The 19903-nt window shown below is 40.4% G+C and overlaps 1 protein-coding gene across 2 annotated transcripts in view; it reads right to left on the bottom strand.

The window, feature by feature from the left end:
• CD2AP (CD2 associated protein) overlaps positions 1–19903 on the bottom strand; it is a 78269-nt gene that overhangs the window by 57661 nt on the left and 705 nt on the right. Inside the window, exon 1 of one of the 2 annotated variants that reach the window (XM_057378563.1) lies at positions 408–513. The exons of the other annotated variant lie outside the window; for it this stretch is intronic. Within the exon in view, the coding sequence (XP_057234546.1) occupies positions 408–477 (70 nt within the window). The 5' untranslated portion in view covers positions 478–513. Of the gene's footprint in view, positions 1–407; positions 514–19903 lie in introns of those variants that run through there. 2 annotated transcript variants of the gene reach the window in all.

Genomic DNA, 19903 nt, shown 5'->3' with positions numbered 1-19903 from the left:
TTAGCAGGTACTATACTTCAATACACACACTATAGGAGAGCTTAACAAAGCTAAACATGGAAAGGGGACCACAACAGTGTTGGTCATGGCAAATGCTCACAGCAGTGACTTGAACTGCCAAACACCTGGTCCTTTTTCCACAGCAGCAGTAGATAATCACACCCACACTGTGTCAACATGAACCCATTCCATTTATTCCCTTGGGAGAACATTTCTGTATTTGTGTTTGAAATACACAGCACATTTCATTTCACAAAATGAAATTCATTTTGGTCACCATTCCTGACTGTGAAACATGGACTCAAGTCATGCCAATGACCAATGGAGAAGTTGAAGAACCTTGCAGTCATCATCCATCTTGTCATGTTCCAAAGACAGATAGCAGTAAACAGACATTAGCTTCTTACACTTGAAATTCAGGTGCTGAATTTCCTCTTGTATTTTGTCAGTGATACTCCAAGCCACCCTCACTCCCATGGATAGGCAGACAAACCAGATGTGAATCCTGCTGCCTCGTCTGTAAAGTGGAAGGGACCATGGGGAATGTTAGGATTGTTTCATCCCATACTTTTTTTTTTTTTCATATGAAGGCAGAGAAACGGCAAGGGGCTACATATCCCACATCTTGCCACKTCACGGTTCTCAAGGAGAACACTTGTAATTTGCTTTTCAGTAATAGCAAGTAGCACCATTTGAATAATCTATCATCACTATTTGAAGTAATTCACACTTCAGTGTAATGGGCAAGAAACCACTGTACTGCCAGAASAGTGCAGATTAAATAAACCTCTGAAACATCCCAAAGTATTGTTGCCCAAGTAAAAACAGAGTCCAGTGATGACAGAGAATGTTTTTAAGGAATCACAACTCCTTCTAATAACAACTAGAAATTACATTAGTTGACTAAATATACTTCTTAATGCTTGAACTAGTCCTGAATGCTTTTAAATGCTTCAAGCTTTCACTTAAAGAGCTTCACTAAAGAAGAGACACAATGCAATCAGTCAGCAGTAAGTTGGACTTCATTAATATAAGCTGGTCAAAACTTCTTTTAAAAAATTTTCAACTGGTGTAAGTTGCAGCAGAACTCCTCAGCAGCAAATACTATGAAATACACCTATCTTGTCTCCTCTCTGCTTTTTACACTGCTTTCTCCATTTCAAACCCCACTCAAATCAATTATCTGTAGTTTTAAAGTCCACAATGATCAAATCTTGGTTGTTAAATAGTCTTCTCAAGCTTAAGCAGGAACACTGTGAGTTTTACTGTGCTTTTCTAGCACTTCCAGAAACATCAAAGTTCACCTGAGAGGCGGAGACAACTTTCACAGTATCTGCATACAAGACAAGGCTGAAAGTGCTGGGAAAAGGCTCAGGGAAATCTTATTGATCCAGGTGTGGATAAGACTAAGCAGTGCCCAATGAGAACACAAGRGCAGTGGGACAAAATGAAACCAAACAAATTTCACTTAAACATATATGAACATACTCTGTCCTCCAGCCATGACAGCTTTCCARCATACTTAGGGAACCTTCCAGATGGTGTCTTTTGAAGGTTCTGACCCTTCTTCAGGGGCAAGGGACTGATAAAAATCAACAGAGCAAAGAAAAAATTACTGACTGGACATCTTTGGTGAAGATGGTTCTGTGGGAGTGGTCTGGTCAGCTCTGGTTCTTTAGTAAGATGACAACCTCACTAACGAAACAATAATGAAACGATTAGGTTGAACATTAGGAAGAAATTCTTCACAGAAAGATGAAAAATGATCAGCTACTGGAATGGGAAGCCCAAGGAGGTCTTTAAGGAAAGACTGGACATGACATTTAGTGCCATGATTGGGCTGACATGATGGTGTTTGGTCATAGGTTGGGTTTGATGATCACAGAGGTCTTTTCCAAACTATTTGAATCCGTGATAAAACAGACTAAACATGTCCAAGTCAGTCAACCCAATCAACAGCTACAGACTACTTATTCCCCCCAGCACAAAGTGTCCATCTAGCACCTCTGACAAAACAGCTCCCACTGTCACCCAACACAGCCTGCACGAGGCATTCAGTCACTCCCCACTTCTCCAAACCTTACACAACCAGCTCTCCTGCCAACCACATCCCAGTGCCAAGGCACAGGACAAGTCTCCCAACAAGCATGGCCACATTACACCCATCTTCTCTGATTCAAAACAAAGAATGTCTTCAGCTTCTCAGACTCTTTCTGAAGGTGGTCATTACAGGTAACTAAGGCTCTCTGGTAGCCCTAAAACAGAAACCAATAAATAAATCAAGGAAAAGGGTGGAAGACATACCAAAATTCTAACATGCCTATGTCTTCAATAGAAATAGCCAAGTATCAGATACTCATCCAGCAAAGAGCACAATTTCACATTCTTGGGACATTGTTTAGGGTATTACAACACTGTCAGAATCCAGTGTCCTTTCTGTAGGAGCCAAAAAAAGGACACAAACTAGATTTAAAATAAATCCCATGAAAAACACACTTCAATAGCATATAATTTTATTTTTTAAAAAAGAGGAGGTGGATTCATCAGATAACTGAAATCCTTGTGTATATTGGGAAGCCTTGCTGAAACTTGCTGCAGACCTGAAGGGAAAGAGTCCAACATGAAGCAGCAAGAATTGCTGCTAAGCTCCATAAACATCTCTTCAGGCAGGTTTTAGGYCAGTTCAGATTCACAGTCATTTATTGCAGCGACAACCCTGGAAAGTTTTGCAGGGTCCAGAAGTACCTTGCCAGCAGAACTGCAGTCACACTAGAAAATGAGCTTTTGCTTTTCCAATTTATGACAACAGGCTAGATGCCTAAAACAAACTTTGTTAGTACTATTATTTTCACTTGTACATTGATCATATAAAACCTCCAAACTTTAGTCCCCTGTAAAACCAAGCCTAACAAGTCTGTTATTATGTACCAATAGAGTCACGAAGAGTTACAAAGGTATTGGATTTTACAGCAGACAAAGTTTACACTAGAGACAAAAGACCACAGAGGACACAATAYCCTTTCAACTATCAGATTTTTCTTCACAACTATTTCAAAATCTGATGCTGAATTTAAGGAGAATGCTCCTTCCAGCTGCTTTCCCACAGAAATGTTCCTACAATTTGTGAGCTATAGGAATTTCAGCTGGTTTAATACTAATACCATAGTATATGTTTGGCCACTTAAGACASATCTTAACACTGAAAAAGTAGCTCAGGTGTTTAAATGCTAAACAATGAAAACACCTCCATTAAGTGTTGAGCATAAGTAGTGGTTGTAAGAATGTTTTCTTTCCACTTCAATACCATGTAATTTCCTGTCATCCTGACCTGAGTCACTGATGACAATCTAGATGCTTAAATAAAGCAGCCTGGTAGACTTCCCATTGTCCTTTAAATTGTAGCTCCTGCTCCTGAAACTGTGCGAGTTTCGTCTGCAAAGCTCTCCTGTAAAAGACACATGCACAAGGTGAGCACTAGGATTTGGGAACCAAAGACAAATCCCTCCTGGCCAAAAGCTMGCACTGCTCTGTAGCCAGGCCCCTTCCTCCAGGCTCTGCATCTGCTTCACTCTCCTGTTTACAAATGACCATAACAACCAGTTCCCCAAAGATCCAAGTATTCCTTTGGGGTATAGATATAGGTTTGCTCTTTCTCAATGTGAGTAAGAGAGCACCTCACACTTTCCACTATCAGGGAAACCACTCTGAGTGCTGGTCTTGTGCGAAAGTCCTTCCCTTCACACCTCAGTAAGCATCCAACTGAGAAGCAGCCAAGGGACTGAACCTGGAACAGATGGAGACATACAGTGTATCCTATATCCGTTCTCATTGTGCCCAATAAAGCYACATCACCAACAGAGAGTGGGAAACCCACAAAGTTGTATTTCCAAGACATCTGAACCCAAGGATGTTGTGATCCCACGCTTTCTTCTGTGTGCATTCACATGGTCCCTTCCCCCTGCTCTGTGCTTAAATTAGTAGTTATTTACACTACTGGTGAATCAGATAAAGAAAACAGCCCAAAATAAAACTATTTAGAGCAACTTTCTGCAAGTTTATCTCCTTAAGATGTCTCACTGCAGGATGAGACATAGGACTGTCGCAAAACCAACTCAGATCAACATCTATACCCCTGTTAGAGCCCAGATAAGGAGCACACTGCTCACAAACCATTCTTATTTGTGGTGGTTCAGTTCAGTGTGGAAAAGTCTCACAGCAAATGATCCCAATTTTTTTCACAGAAACTAAACCCAGGAACATTCCTAATGCATGTTTATCTTTAATAGGAATTACATCCATGGGACAAGATTAAAACTATGATGACATAAAAATGTCCAAAACTTGAAGTATAATTATGATCATTCACACCAGCAATTTCCCCTTACAGATCCACTCATCTTGCCCCTCACCACTTGCTGCTTTGCACAAAGCCAAAATCTGCCATGAAACCACTTCTTAACACATAMACGATACAAGGCCACTGGATTCCTGTCAACTCTGATGGTAGGGATGCAGTTCTCTGCTATTAAGAAATGCAGTCTACACACATTCATCAGTACAATCACTAATTTTGAGTCACACCATACAAAAGAGCAGACATTTCACTAAGCTGAGCCATGCAGAGCCATCACATTCCTGTTTCACGAGGAGGACTTGCAAACAGTTGCATCACAAGGGCTACTGCAAGCATTAAACATCACAAATGAGATGTTTTACCTTCAGTAGCTCAGAAGGAGGTCGGGTGCCTCSTGAATGGCCTCTGGAGCAGCAGTGACACATGGCAGAGCCATTTSTACCTGTGCCTCCTCCCAAGAGAGCCACACTAGTCATGCCAGCTCCAGTCYTGCCAAACAGCTCCGTACCAAAGCAGTCACGCTGCTTTCAGCTCCTGAAGCTTTGACCCCATGTGCCAGCCAAGCAAACTCAGCTGCCACAAGGAAGGGATGTGGCAGAGGTTCTCTGCAGTTTAAGATAATGCTGACCTCATATATTCAAATATTGACTTATGGTCTTGTTTTAAGCAAAATGCCCTGAGCCATGAGAATTCTTTCATTAGTTTATAACAACACAACATATTGTCAATGAAATGGAAAGATTTTCGTGCCATACTGTGTACATTTTCTTTTAAGCATAGACAATTCCCAATTTGCTCTAAGCTGATTATTCCAAAGACACGGAACCTAAATCTGTACAATTTATTAGTTCAGGCTGCTGGGCAAACAAACAATGCTTTCAAGTACACTGCTGGACCCAAGCTGATTCTACATAAAACCAGCTCAGCTGTGTCCACCCAATCTCTGGAAGCACCACAAACACCCTGTTGTCACACAGCAGGGACTCAGTTTGGATACCAACAGGATTTGCTGTTTAACGAAACATCATGTTAAAGTGAGTATGAGCCTTCATGGTCTCTTCAACACTCCCCAGCTCAGACAGCTCAGCAGGCTCAAAGCAGAATTGCATGAGTGAGGGCAATCAGCTACTATGAAATCGTCAAGCCAAAGTCCCAACAAGCCCCTTTCCACTTCCTCAGCACAAGAGCTGACCAGCCAGGCCACCATCCCCCATCCGAGCCAACATCAAATTAATCACCAAATACACTGAGTTGGAAGGGACCCACAATGATCATCGAGTCCAACTCCTGGACCTGCACAGGACCATCTCCAAGAGCCACACCCTACGCCCAAGAGTATTGTCTAAATGCTTCTTGAACTCTGTCAGGTTTGACTCTGTGACCACTTCCCTGGAGAGCCTGTTCCAGTGCCCAAACACTCTCTGGAGGAAGAAACTTCTAATATCCAGCTTCAACCTTCCCTGACAGAACTTCAGACCATTCCCTTGGGTCCTGTCATTGGTCACCATAGAGATCAGCCCCTGCCCCTCCCTCTTCCCCTCATGAGGATGTGCAGACCACAGTGAGGTTTCCCCTCAGTCTGCACAGATCAAGTGATCTCAGTCCCTCCTCATCCAGCTCCCCCTCAAGGCCCTTCACCATCTTTGTTGTTCTCCTTTAGATGTCCTCCAACAGTTTAATGCCTTTCTTATGTTGAGGTGTCCACAACTACACAGTATTCAAGGTGAGGCTGCACTGCCCAGAACAGAGCAGGACAATCCTCTCCCCCATCCAGCTGGGGATGCTGTGCCTGATGCACCCCAGGACAAAGTGCTGTGCCAGGGCAGTTCAGTTCTCCAGCCCCAGTTCCCATTTCTCTGTCAGATTTTTTAAAACCTCAGGAATTCAAATATCTGAGTCTACTCAATCTAAAAATCATTGCACTGTTATCAAGAAAACACAATTCTTCTGGAATAGTTTATCTTTACTATCACAAATCACTACCAAAAAGTCATTGGATATGTGATGGTTTACAAAATCTGTTAAAAGCTTAATAAATATTCTCTAGTGCTTACACCGAGGGTATTTTAAACTGCTATAAAGATAGGTTTGGGGGAAAACAGAAAGAAGTCAGAATAAACACACACCACAGAGAAAACCAGCAACAACAAACCAAAAAAAAAAAAGGCAACAAAACAACTCTGAAACACACTCTCACAAAATCCAGCATCTCATTTGAACGTTTATTTCCTCAGACTTCAGTATCAACAGCTCAGCTACGGTCAGCTTCCCAGGTTGATGAGCTTAAAGGGAAAAAAATTACCACTGCAAGAGAGGAAGGAACAACCTGGAACAAAGGCAGTTCTATTATTTTCTTGAAGTATTGGGTCTCATCACATTTTCCACTTTCTAATGATAACCCATACTTTATTGCATCCTTTCAGGATAGACTTTTTCCCAAGGTCTGTAGTGACATGACATGGGGTACTGGTATTAAACTGACAGAGGGGAAATTTAGATTAGACCTAAGGAAGGAACTCTTGCTGATGAGGGTGGTGAGACTCTGGCACAGGCTGCTCAGAAAAGCTGCAGATATTTCATCCCTGCAAGCGTTCAAGCCAGGCTGGATGGAACTTTGAACATCCAGTGGAAGGTGTCCCAAGCCAAGGGTGATCTTTAGAGGTCCCTTCCAACCCAAATTACTCCATTATTAAGGCAAAATTTTTAAATTATATTTTACCTATGTGATAGATAGACAATACAAATAAATAGATTACTGCCATTAGCATGTTATTTTTCAGACACATCCCGTAACTTTCACAGGTTTCTTGTGATCCGCAAGATCTCTCATATCCCTCACTGAAGTTTCTTATTTACACTTTTGATTGCACATTTACAGCTGACAGGAAAACTCTGCAGAAGCTGGCCACACTGAAATTAATTTCAGCCACTAAACACTTCTCGCTACTGTGCCACTGACATCTCAATCATGAACCCTCAGTCCAATCCCCAGCTCCAGGTGTTGCCTAAAATCCGTGATAAGGCAACTTTATTCAAGTTTGGGTTTTCTTCTGTCCACCTTGCTGTATCTGCTGGTTTTCCTTACTTCTTCAGTAATTTGCTCTGTCCTGCATCACCCAATTGTAGCACAAATATTTTCTGCTTAAAGAAACAATTCATCCACACCCATAGCTTGCCTAAAAAAAAGGAAAATAAAGCAAAAATAGCAGTCTACCCCTGAGACAGTCTAAAGCCAGGAGACTTGGTTCTGTCAGCACAGAACTCGTCCATCTGGAAGTCGCCCTGGATCCGCCTGGCATTTTTAGATTGGGTAAGGCAGTGGTGCATTCTCCAAGAAATGACTCACCACTCATCTTTAATAAAAAGTTTGGGTTGAATTTTACAGTCCAATAAGAATGCCTGAAATAATTAGGAAAAATGAACAGTTGAAAACAGTTTAAAATGTACGCTCTTCCTCCCAAATTATTTCAACTAATGAGAAACTCGTTGCATTCTAACAGCAACTATCTAAAACATCAGTTTCTGGAGCTGGCTTGGGTACAATTAGCAAGTGACTTTGAGAAGGAAATTAAACAGTATTGCAGAAACCCTGCCCAGCAGCCTGCCCTGAAAGATGTAAACCACATACGCATAATTTTCCTACTCCAGGCTCCTGTAATTTTCTGGAGTGCATTATAATGCTTAACACTGTATATGATAAAACACAACTGAAAATTGAATGTTGGTCAATTTTCACTTCCTTAAAGCAAATTGTCTTCACACACACCCTCATAATTTTACAACTGCATGCTGTAGATGATAAGTCATCACTGCCAGCAAGATGCGGAAAAAACGTTTTACAGATACCTCACTGCATCCCTTCATGTTTCCTCCAATATAATCAGAAATACTTCCCCTAAACCCAGTCATAAATACAATAAATACTACAATTGTGGATGTAATTAACCCCTCACTTCTGTGAGCAGAATTGCTGGGCTCCTCCCTTTTCAGCAGAAGACACGAAATGGGAAGTATTAGAATAAAATCTCTACCACCTCCAAGTATTTAATACCTTATAAGGACAGAGGAGCTCAAAACGTTTTGCCTGGGAAATGACATGAAGCAGAAAGTGATGGTTTGTGCTACTTGCTATTTCCCTCAGTCTGAGAAGAGCTCATGGCAAGAAGGCAGCCTGGAAATGAGAGGTGACACCTGCAGGAAAGGCAGCAAGAAGAGCAGAAGTGAAAAAGTGCTAGTAGTTCACATTGCAGAGAAAACCAGAGATCTTTGAGGGCACAGGGGAACATATTTTAACAAAACACACCACATTTTCTGAAATCATGACTCAGACATTGTTCCATATATAGATTTATGCCTCTTCCTCTGTTCCTTCCCTTAAGTTAATTTTATACCATCTATTTGGCAAAACATTTAAGGTGAGTCACAAAACTCCAAATTACAAATTCTGCTAAAATAAAGCCTTGCCGAAGAGCACTAAAGAAAAAAAGAATTCTACCTCATTTATATTTTGTCCAAACCACCAAATAAGCTGTGAAAGTGCCACAAGGTCAACACCAAATTTATAGGTGTTTCCTTAAAACCTTCACTAGGTAATTAGCTTACAAAAGTAAGTTTGAAGCTGAAGACTCTATTGCTTATCTGAGAACTCTTTTCACAAAGTCATTCCCCTGAAAAATATAAAATTGCATTGAAATTTCCTTCCTTCAGTATCAGGATGCCACACTACTACAAAAGCTTCAGGTCCTCATGCAGATTTTTTTCAGGATTCTCCTAGCCAAAAAGGACATCTTGACCATAGCCCCAGGTTATGAATTTGAGAGTTATGAAAACAAGAAAGTCTCTAAAAGCCTTTTGGGTTTAAATGAAAAACTGCTTTTACGCTCTAAAGAAATGCAGAAATGCTTTGATAGACAGCCTACMATTTGGCACATATCTAATTCTGAATGACAATTAGTACTTGTGCAAACATGGCAAGAATCTGGCTTTGAAATAAATTTACAGAAACTTAAAAGCATTATTTGGAGCATGCACAAAGTGTTCCCTTCATCTTTAAAAACAGACATGATGCAAGAGTCTAAATGGTCCCAGATTGGGATCTTGCAAAAACCACAAAATATGCTTAGCATTAAAACAGGAACAAGTGTTTGTATCTGACTCCATGCTGTCAGGTCATATTAACTGAGATATAAAGTTCTTTTTTGGACATTTTAGTCAAGACAATAAACTGAACTACTGATGGAAAAGCACAGAAAGAAATCCTTATCAAACTGATTTTTTAAAAAAGCCAATCAAAACAGCAAACGCTCAAGGGTACCCTACAATCTCAATCAGATAGTTTTAAAGGAGGCAAAATTATTTCATTAGGTCAATTATGTTCTAAAAGTTCAGAAATTGAGTCCTTCAAATAACCATTTCCAACAAGTATTTAGAAGGATTTAAGCAATTCCTATTAAGATGATGATTTCAATCTCCGTGGTTTGCAATGCATCCAATCACAGGGAAAAAAGGTTTGAAAGGACCTCTGGAGGTTACTTATTCCAAATTGATCAGTCAGGTTAATCCCAGTTAAATCAGGTTGCTCAGGTCATTGTCCAGCTAAATTTTAGAAGTCTTGAAAGACAGAAATAAAACTGCCAACCTGAGCACCTTCTCTGATACTGAATTCTCAATACTAATTTTTCCACGTGATATTCAGTAGGAATTACCTCCTAACTTGCAGGCATTGGTTCCCAATTTTTCACTGTGCCTCTTAGGAGAGTAGGTCATTCTCTTCTCCAGGCTACACCAACTTTTTCACACCATATGCATTGGCCTCACCACCACTCTCCAGTTCAGAGGGATTCCCGCCGTATTTAAGGGGAGGGATGAGTAAAACTGGACACAGTTATTTCAGAGACAGCTCTGTGAGCGCCAGGGAGCAGGGAACTCCCCATGACCTGCTGGCTACTGCCCTGCTCGTGCCCCCAGTAGACAGGTTTTCTACAGTATTTCTACTGCAGCATATCAATCACCCCCCACCTCAGTCACTGTTTTTTTTTTTTATGTATTTGGTTATAATCTTGAGCTTTTGAAGAAATCAGTGCTATGTGAGCATCCCCATCTTCCTGTCTTCCGCTTCATTCCCAGTAATTCTTCCCCTGTACATCCATTTGGCTGAAACACGCCAAAGAGGAGCATCTCTAAAGTATGAGCAATACATTTTTGATTTTTAGGGTTTTTTGCAGAGTCAGCACTGAAGCACCCAAATCTCAGTCCTTCCTGAGGGAAAGATTTCGGGACTGCCCCAACACTTTTGCTCTTCTAACCTGATGGCTGGCTGATCACCAAATATGCAGCTTGGAAGCAGCTACAGCATGTGCTGTGTCTTGCAGAGCTAATTGATACTAACACAACGATTGGTATTTGAAGAATTTGAGGAGGGAGCAGAGGCCTTATAGGAGTTTATGTAAAGCTGTCTGGGGCAAGGGATACCAGTGGCTGCTGTCAGGAGACAAAGTACCCGAGGCAAGTTCATAGAAAGCCAACACTGCTATTCTCAACATGGTCACTTGAAGGAGTAGTTTGGGTATCAGAAACGCAAAGCAAATATTCTTGATTGTTCCCATATATTTCACAACTACAGGCATAACCCTGGGGACTCAATTATACACACACAGAAAAAAGTGAAATCAAGAGAGAAGAAGAGTCAGCAATATAATCTCAGCTTTTCCAAACACCGAGGTTAGTATACCACTTCAGTCACAGCTCAGAACTGAAAAACCAGGATACAGCAGTGAACAGCAGGACCCAGCAACTCTGTCTTGGCAGGAAATCAGCACGGTCCCCTTGCTGCATGGAGATGGCAGGCTGTGTCTTATTCTACTGACAGCACATCTCCTGTTTCACAAACAGCTTTATTTCATCTGCTTTTCAGCCAGCCTGAGGCTTTCTATTACTAGTTATCTRCCAGGGCAGGTTTTTTCTACAACCTACATATTAGAAGCTATTTACATTATAATCCATGTATGTGCCTTATAGTTCTCTCAGTAAAGATGAAGCATTAAGTCTAAAAGAACAAACTCTCTTTCCACAAAAGAAGCACCTAGAAAGATGATGAGCACATGGAAATTAGAGGAAGCGATTTTATACACTCATAATTGTGCTTTTATTGTCAACTTCACAGTTAATTTACATAGATCCCTACAGCACAAAGAGCTACTTATTATGTATAAGAAATGCCTTCAAACTGTCCTCAAGCTGCACAGGGTGTCAACTTAGTTTCCAAGTCCCCTACTTCTTTGCTCCATATTCTTACACACATACTGGTAGGCTGTAAAAGCAGACCCTGTTACATGTAGGTTTCTTATAATGTGAATATGTCAATGTAGTGGTTTTTACAATTGTCTTCAACTTCACAGACACTCCCCTCCCTGTGCAGAAGGATGAGGCGTATTTTCAGTAACACAAGGGTCAGGCAAAGAAAGCACTGTATTTGATTTTCAAGAGCAAAACAGCACAGTTCATGATTATTTATCCTTAATAAAAGAGCTACATTCTGCTGTTTGCACTTTTCAAGATCTGCTGTCTCCTTATCGACCATACCCACGAGAGTAGGAGATTAACATATTTGCTTTTATCCTCATGACTACAAAGGMCTTGCTCACCTCAGCACTTCCACTGCCCCACTTGCAGAACAGCATCTCATTTCACCTGGCTTCAGAAAYAGTACTATTTCAGCTGAACACAGCAAGAAGTGTTGTTTGGGACACAGGTTTCAAACAAACAGCCCATGGCTCACCGTGCAAACACTCTCCCGTAGCTTGCAAATCCTACTAAATCTGTCACCAAAATCTCTTAACAAAAGAGTATCTTGCACTTAACCCCTTTGGAAGTGAAACAGATGGGCTCTGCTTTTCAGGAATGAATGCYTTAGTCACTTACAGAAACCAGAGTTTTACAGTGACTCCAACAATCTCGGGCTAAAGGAGTGACCCTGCAAGGTCCCTCCCTACTCATTCCCATTTCACCACCTCTTCTCCTGCACTGGTCTCACACTTGCACTGCTCCAGGGTGTGTCGGTCTAGCTCGCTGCCAAATCAGCCAGCTGGTTCTCTTCCAGCTGSATTCAACCCTGGCCAGTGCTTTAAACTAGATCATTGCATGGACACATGATCACTAAATCTGCCAAAAGGGAAGATTAAAGAACACACTGATATCTGCATCATCCAGAGGAYTGACCATATCAGGAAATGATGGATCTACCACTCTCCTGGCAGCTTGTTCTAGCAATATCTTCCCTGAGAGAAACATCTGGATGTTAAAAYGAGTGCAAACAGCAATGTGATTTACCTAAAGCTTTAGGCAGGGTTGTTCTACTTAATCTTGTAYTTACTGGTTTATGACAGTACTAAATAAGCCAACCTCCACGAAGGCATTTAAGTGATGGGAATGTTGCAAGTCCAGCCCAACTGCAGAATATCTGGATACAGAAAGACAGAGGSATATTTTTACACACTGTGCTCAGTCTTCTCAAAACACATTACTGAGGATAACCAAAACCAATATCCACAGAAATACAAAAGGCACCTCAGTACCAAGTTCCAGCTGTTTAAAAACTATTTGCTCTTTAAACATATTATTAAATCAATAAAAAATTACAAATTAGAGGCACAGTTTAAAAGGAACATTTGSCTGGCTTAAAATGGATTGGGAGGGATATAAAAAAAGCCCTTTGAAGATACAGAAAAAGAAAGATGTGAAATAACCAGTTTGGTGAATCATGAACACTTAGGGAGAGCAACTAATATAGACATTAAGAAGAAATTTATCAAATTTTAGAGTGAATCTAGTGCAAAGTAACTGCAAGTTAAAATGTGAAAGGAAAAACACTCTACATTTCCTGACTCCTGAAATTCAGTCCCATGCACTCTCTTGCCCAGGAGTACAGACTGCAGCCAGAGTGAGGCCGTTCAGCGTGCTGACGTGGTGGCAAACCTGGCACAGGAGTTTCTTCCACAGCAGCCAATTCATCAGCTCACAGCCACTGGAGCCAGGGCGAGCCAGACACAGGCACTGCACAGCTCAGACCCTTTCTAGAGCAGCCTGAAGTTATCTCTGATGCACAGACCCTTTCTAGAGCAGCCTGAAGTTATCTCTGAAACTGCACCCACAGCGTGACTTCAGGAGAAGGGAGATTACATGCAAAGCAGACTTCAAACAAATCTGTTCACAGCTCAAAGTACAAATTCAGAGTTTAAATGATGAGATTCTCTTTCATTTAATKAAATTAGTGCTTTTACTTCTTGAAGCRGCAAAGATGGASACTTTTCTCCCTATATCCTAAAGAYGCATTGAAAWGAAACAACTTGAAACATTCTGACAAGTTCGTTTTTATATTTTTCTTAGAAAATCAAGAAACAGTACAAYTTAGGGAAATAAAAACACACTAAGAGGAATTAAGATATACTGGTGTGTTACCAGTAAATCCACAATTAAACTGAAGAGCCAAAACTGGAAGACAAAAATTTCTATTAGGGCCGACTTGACAACTGCTGAAAATGTGCTRCAGCTGGTATCAGTGTCAGGAGCACCCTCATCCTCCTCCTGCAACCATGAGTTCAGTCTCTGTTTCTGGAGAGCCAGCCTGGAAAGCTAATTCAGGAAGACAGAGAAGTTTCAGATTATTTGGTTCATACAAGCAAGGGAAGAGGACAATGCTCATTAGTCAGAGGTGAGCAAAGGCTGAGACAATACTTCAGTACCAGCTTAAAAAGATCAAACTACATCCACGGTCAAAAAACATTTGACTAAGGTCAACTACTTAGTAGTTTTCAAAGAGGTAGAAACCGATGACTTAAAGAGTCTTCTTGAAATAGTAAGTCAGCAAGTTTCCAGGAACTCGGGCAAAAATCTCTTATTTAAAACTAAAGTAGAAATCAATAATAATTCCCATCCACAGAAATATATTCACAGCTGCTACAGAAGCAAAAATAATGAGATTGCCTAGTACTGCTTAATTCCAAAATCATTTGCCTCTAATGACGAAAAGTATCATGTTTACAGTGATTTACTTACTGTTAAGAAGCAGTGCAATCTTAAGCCATTTAAATAATTTAAAGCAACACTTATCTACTTMAAACAATGAAAGCAGTGACATTATTTTTAATTTCTTTAATAATAACATCAAATTTAAACTCAGTCTGCAATCAAAAGAGGAGAACTCCAACTGTAGCCTTCACCTGTAACAAAACAGGTCAGCACTGTGCAACTGCTGAAATTAAAGGAAAATGGTTAATTTTTTTTATTACTCAAAATATTATTTTCAAATTTATTCTGCTGAAAGCAATCCTGGCCTAATTAAGATTAAGATTCACAAAATATTCRGAGTTGGAAGGGACYCACAAGGATCATYGAGTCCAACTGTTAAATAAATGGCCCATATAGAAATTGAACTCATAACTTTGGTGATTTTAGCACCAGGTTCTGACCAGCTRAGCCAATCTCAGGGTCATGAGCATGTTATAGACAATAAATATTCCTTTAAGAAAAGTTAACTAATATTCTAAATTACCTCATATTATACTCATTACAGTGCACATCACCCTGAAAGTGGAAAGATTTAACTCATTTGGCAGACAGACACATACTGTGGTTTCTCCTTCAGTCTGATTTAATACTCTGGCAGTGGCAGGACTTAAATTTTTGTTCAAAAATATCTACAATGCATCATTTTCTTTGTTCAAGATTTCTGAAAAATAAATATTTCATACTGATTTTATAAGGAAGTCAATWCTGCATCCAGCTAGTGCAATAAAASACAATTCCACCCAAAAAAYACTTTTTGGCATTAGTCAGAGAAAGTAAATACTAGCACCATGTCACATTATTGAAATTACATCTGAAGTTAATGCTGGGAAACAGAATAATTAAGGGTAAAAGGAACATGTATTAACACAGCAAAAGTTCACACCAGAAAAGAGAGGGTAGGAAAAGCAGCTTTATTGCTTCAGTCCTGCTGTCACCAGTGTRCCAGGAGAGCCACGAGTGATCCTCAAAGCAGGTTTGTGCTTCTACCACCACAGCAACAGCACTGGGATCACCCCATGGCCAAGGTAAGGGACAGCAAAGACTCAGGCATTGCTTCCGCTGAGTGCTGAGCACATTTTAGATCAGTACCAAATTCACAATTCAGAGGAGAAATAAAAAGCAACTTTATAGGAATGAAAAGCGTCAGGAAAGAAAAAGTTGGATGCAACTTAGTTACATTACAAAATACAGGATGCCAGTTTTAAAAAAGACAACCACTTTTAAAAGGAGCAGAAGAAAAAGGTTAACCCCCTATGATGGACCAGAGACATACCCGAAATGCCCAGGTGGCAATCACAGCCGCTAGAAATCGCTACATCCCAGACCCACTAGCAACAAATTTCATCTGATTGACTTACCCACTTCTGTCAAGATGATTTTAGTCACTTTAAGCACTTTCATTGCTGCTCTTTCCTAACAAATCACTTTTATCAAGACAGGTTAGGGAATTACTAGACCAGCAGTCATATGTGACAGCATCTCCAAGGAAGCAAAAGGAATGRGAAGAGCAGAGCTGTGACAGCCGGAGCAGGACAGAGCAGGCAGCCACCTCGCCTGGCCCCAGACAGCACAGTGTGCCCAACCACACGTTTCCTGTTTTTATGCAACAAAAACCCACTAAGAGAAAAAAAAAACCCAAGCACAGGCAGACAGTGGAGAAAGCCAGTGAAGGTGAGGAGAATTCAAGGGCAAGGTCCTACCTAGCTGGAACAAAAACTCTCAAGAATTGGTAGAAAAACAAAAGAAACCAAGACAGCAAATATAACTGCACCCCTGCCTGAAGTTAATTCTTGAATATGAAAAACTCTCTTCAACAAGAWGAAAACACAATACTAAAATAACTATCCAGTAAAGGTTACTAGCACCTGGAATGACTGGCACATGACAAAAGTAGATGAAGAGAGATTTCTCAGTATGAAGCCACCAGCCAATCATCCACCATTTCTCAAAAAATACAGCGTCAGGCAGAATAAGGAGCAGGTTTAGGGCAAAGAACCTCACATTGAAAGGACATATTTCCTCCAACATTCTCATATATTTTAAAAAGGGACTCCCACTGTCACAAACAGTGGTGATTGGCAAAAACCACTGGGTTTTTTTGAGCCCTCTAGAGATGGACGACCGGGAACTTGAACTATCTATAAAAAAACTCTGGTGAAACCACAAACACCTCTGAGGAAGTTCATAAATTACTAACTGCCAGACTAGGAAGTTTTATTAAAAGAAGAGAAAGAAAAATAAAAATAATAAAAAATAAAACAACAACTTTCCACTAAAAACCTGCKTTCCATATGCTTTTCCTTCCTACCTGTCCTGTCCCACAGCCAGGACTCTCAGCACAGCAGCTCTTACATTCTTGGGGGGGGAAAAAAAAAAAAACAAAAACCAAAACAAGCAGGAGTTGARCTGACAGAATCTTTGCATCTTTTGGTGAGATTTCTCCTTGTCTTGACCCTAAGTCAGGATCCATCAACTCTTCCCAGTTACTGTAATTTGGTTTCCCAGTACTTASGCATGTATCTTCCAGAAGTCAACTTTACATGAACCTCTCTTGCAGTTTTGTCTGCAATAGAGAAAACGGCAGCAAGAAACCACTTTGCAGACCACTGCAAATAAAGCTGCTCCACACTAGTCTCATCAAGYACCCAAATACAGAAGGATTTAACAACTTGAATTTTTGGTTAAGTCACTTTACTCTTCAATAAAGTCTGATTAAAGTTCAACTGCACATCCCACCTTGTATATTTCTCGGTAAAAATACTAGATGAAGGACTCTTCATCTTTCCTATCCCATTTGCTTGGGGGTGTATGGAGTAGAATTTTTTTTGGAGGAGCAGTGGTTTTTTTTTTGTTTGTTTGTTTTTTAATTGAAAAACAAATCCTGAAATCATMTTCTAACTTATAATACTACTAATGAATACTGAAATTTTCACTGTCTCCACAAAAATATGCTGGAAGTATCTAATCTGCTTATAAAAACCTTCTAGACTGTTTTGTTGCCAACTTGAAGGAAGCAAAAAGCTTCACATAAGTTTTATGTACAATGAACTTACTCTGTAGACCAAATATATTGATACTTATTYTGTTGGCAATGAAGGAGTATATCTGGCTTCTTTAAGTATTCCAAAACTATTCATTTTTCTGAAGATCAAATGTAGCAAATTCAAATGTACTAAAGCATGGGAACCACAAATCAAAGTTTGCACAAATTTTTGGAAATAAAAAGGAGGGAGGGATGCATATAGCTAAGATACTGACAAAAGTTCAGTGGGTTGTGGTGCTCCAGTGCGGCAATTATCAACTGCAGCTAGAATATTTCCTTCTTACTTATAAAGACATATGACAATTAGCTGGATGCTGCAAATTTAGCTCAACTTTCCTGTTAGTGAAAGCTGCAGTCACACCATTTCTCAGCTTTAACTAGGAAAATTATCTGACCCATAGAAGTAAACTGGACACATGTTAATATGAGCCAATACACAGAACTCTACCTCTCTGCAAGAAAATATCAACCCAAGACAGAAAAAGTCAATTCAATCAAATAAAGTCTTTTCCCCCTAGCAAAATTGGAATACATTTTTCCCTTTAAATAATCTGTTTCTCCAGCTGTTTGTAGASTCATATATTGAATACACATGATTAATCTAGTGCAGAAGGGAATGAATTACAATGACAGAGCCCAAGGGTGTCACTGGGGACTACCAGTAACTTTATATGGTCATGTGTGCATCACCTCTGATCACATCCCACTCCCCATCCTTCAGACGCCTGAATGACACATGCGCTTGAAACATTAATTTCCAGCTATCAGAAAAACATGACAGAACTTGTTTCCAAAACATTCTGTACTTTTGCCCTTCTCCTTTTGGTTCCTCCAGAGTCATACTGGACCTGTTCTTACTTCTCCATGAATTTCCAAAACTCTTGAGTTTGTCAAAGATACCTCAACAACTTCTCACTAAGCCACCTCTTACATGTAAAATCCCCCCCACAAGCTAACATAAAAAAACAAACAATCTCTTATCAAGAGCCAGCTCTACCATGATACCAGTAATAAAATAACCAAATAATGACTTGTCAAGGCAAAACGTGAGGCAACCACTTAATACAGTGAGTGCAGAGCAAGCTACAGTTAGCTCTTTTTCCATTCCTATTTTTAGTGATGTTTTACTGTACATTCCTCACCCCTTTTGACCACAAGAAAGAAACACTTGGAAACCTGAATAAAGGACACCACCTCCAGAGAAAATCTGTTTAAAATGTCTGGAATTATTCTACAATCCTTTCTAGAGCTTGGCCACCATCCTGGCAGGAACTGCTCTAWAAATGCACACACACAAACTGTTACGGTAATAATAACCCACGTAACAGCAATACTTGACACAGTGTGTGCACCCACTCAGTTCAGTCATCTCTGGAGAAGTATTAATATGCTCATTACTGTCATCAGAAGAGGATTTCCTTTAGAAAAGGAAACTCAAGGACAAAAACATACATAAAACCATGTCACACAATAATCATATATTATGAACTGGACTCAGTCCTTATACAGTATTCCTAAMTGTACTAACAGAGTATACAAGGGATTTTAATAACCCAAACCTATCATCTGCCAATCCTGAGGTATTTCACATTTCAGCATTACAGCCTGAGTTCATTAGCACACTAAGCCTTCATGCTTTAGGCACTTCCACCACAGGCCACTACAATGATAGATATTTCTTACTTGCCAATAAGACAATGCAGCCAAAAAAAAAAATCAAGTCTTACCTATTTTGAATAATCACAAAAGTCATCTAAAAGTGAGATGTGTGATTTCTACGAGAATTTAAAATACTCGTTTCATTTCATACTTTCAGATTTCATTTTAAATGTGTTTTGACCACGTAAGACAACTTGCACTGAGACAAACGCACTGAAAGCAGATCTTGATAATCAGCAGAACAACCAGCCAGGAGCAGCGCTTCTCGCTTCACTAACTGCACGTTTGATCTGCAGACGGTGCACTTCTTCATTTTTATGCACAACGGGGAGGCAGAAAAGCTATCCAAAACCCAGGTATCCTTCCATTCAAAAAGCTTTAATCCCGCTCGGATTTTTGCACACAGCAGCGTAAACACACGCAATACTGAAGCCACTGCCACCCGCCCGCCCCCCTGTAACACACCCTCCAGGAGCACCCCGGTGTCACAGAGCACAGCAGAGCAGGGGGTACAGCACGGGTGAAGGTATCATTACACACAAAATGAATGATCCCGTTTTGAACCCCAGTGGGGTGCGAAGYCTCTATAAAGGGGAAGTCCCTATAAGCAAAAAGGGCCCTTATGAGTGGTGTTTAAGTCACTCGTTCACACTTCCCTATTGCCGACGTTTACATTAAAAACCAGACCGAGCACAACCGACTGTTTCCAGCGTGAACCTGAACTGGCACATCATGCACACAGGAACACTCCGAGTCGTCCTACACTCGCTCTGTTTAAAACA

The sequence above is a fragment of the Malurus melanocephalus genome, unplaced genomic scaffold (genome assembly GCF_030028575.1).
Source record: "Malurus melanocephalus ecotype Western Australia unplaced genomic scaffold, MMel_1.1 scaffold_363, whole genome shotgun sequence".
Taxonomy (NCBI): Eukaryota; Metazoa; Chordata; class Aves; order Passeriformes; family Maluridae; genus Malurus; species Malurus melanocephalus.
This window is presented reverse-complemented; position numbering and strand designations above follow the sequence as displayed.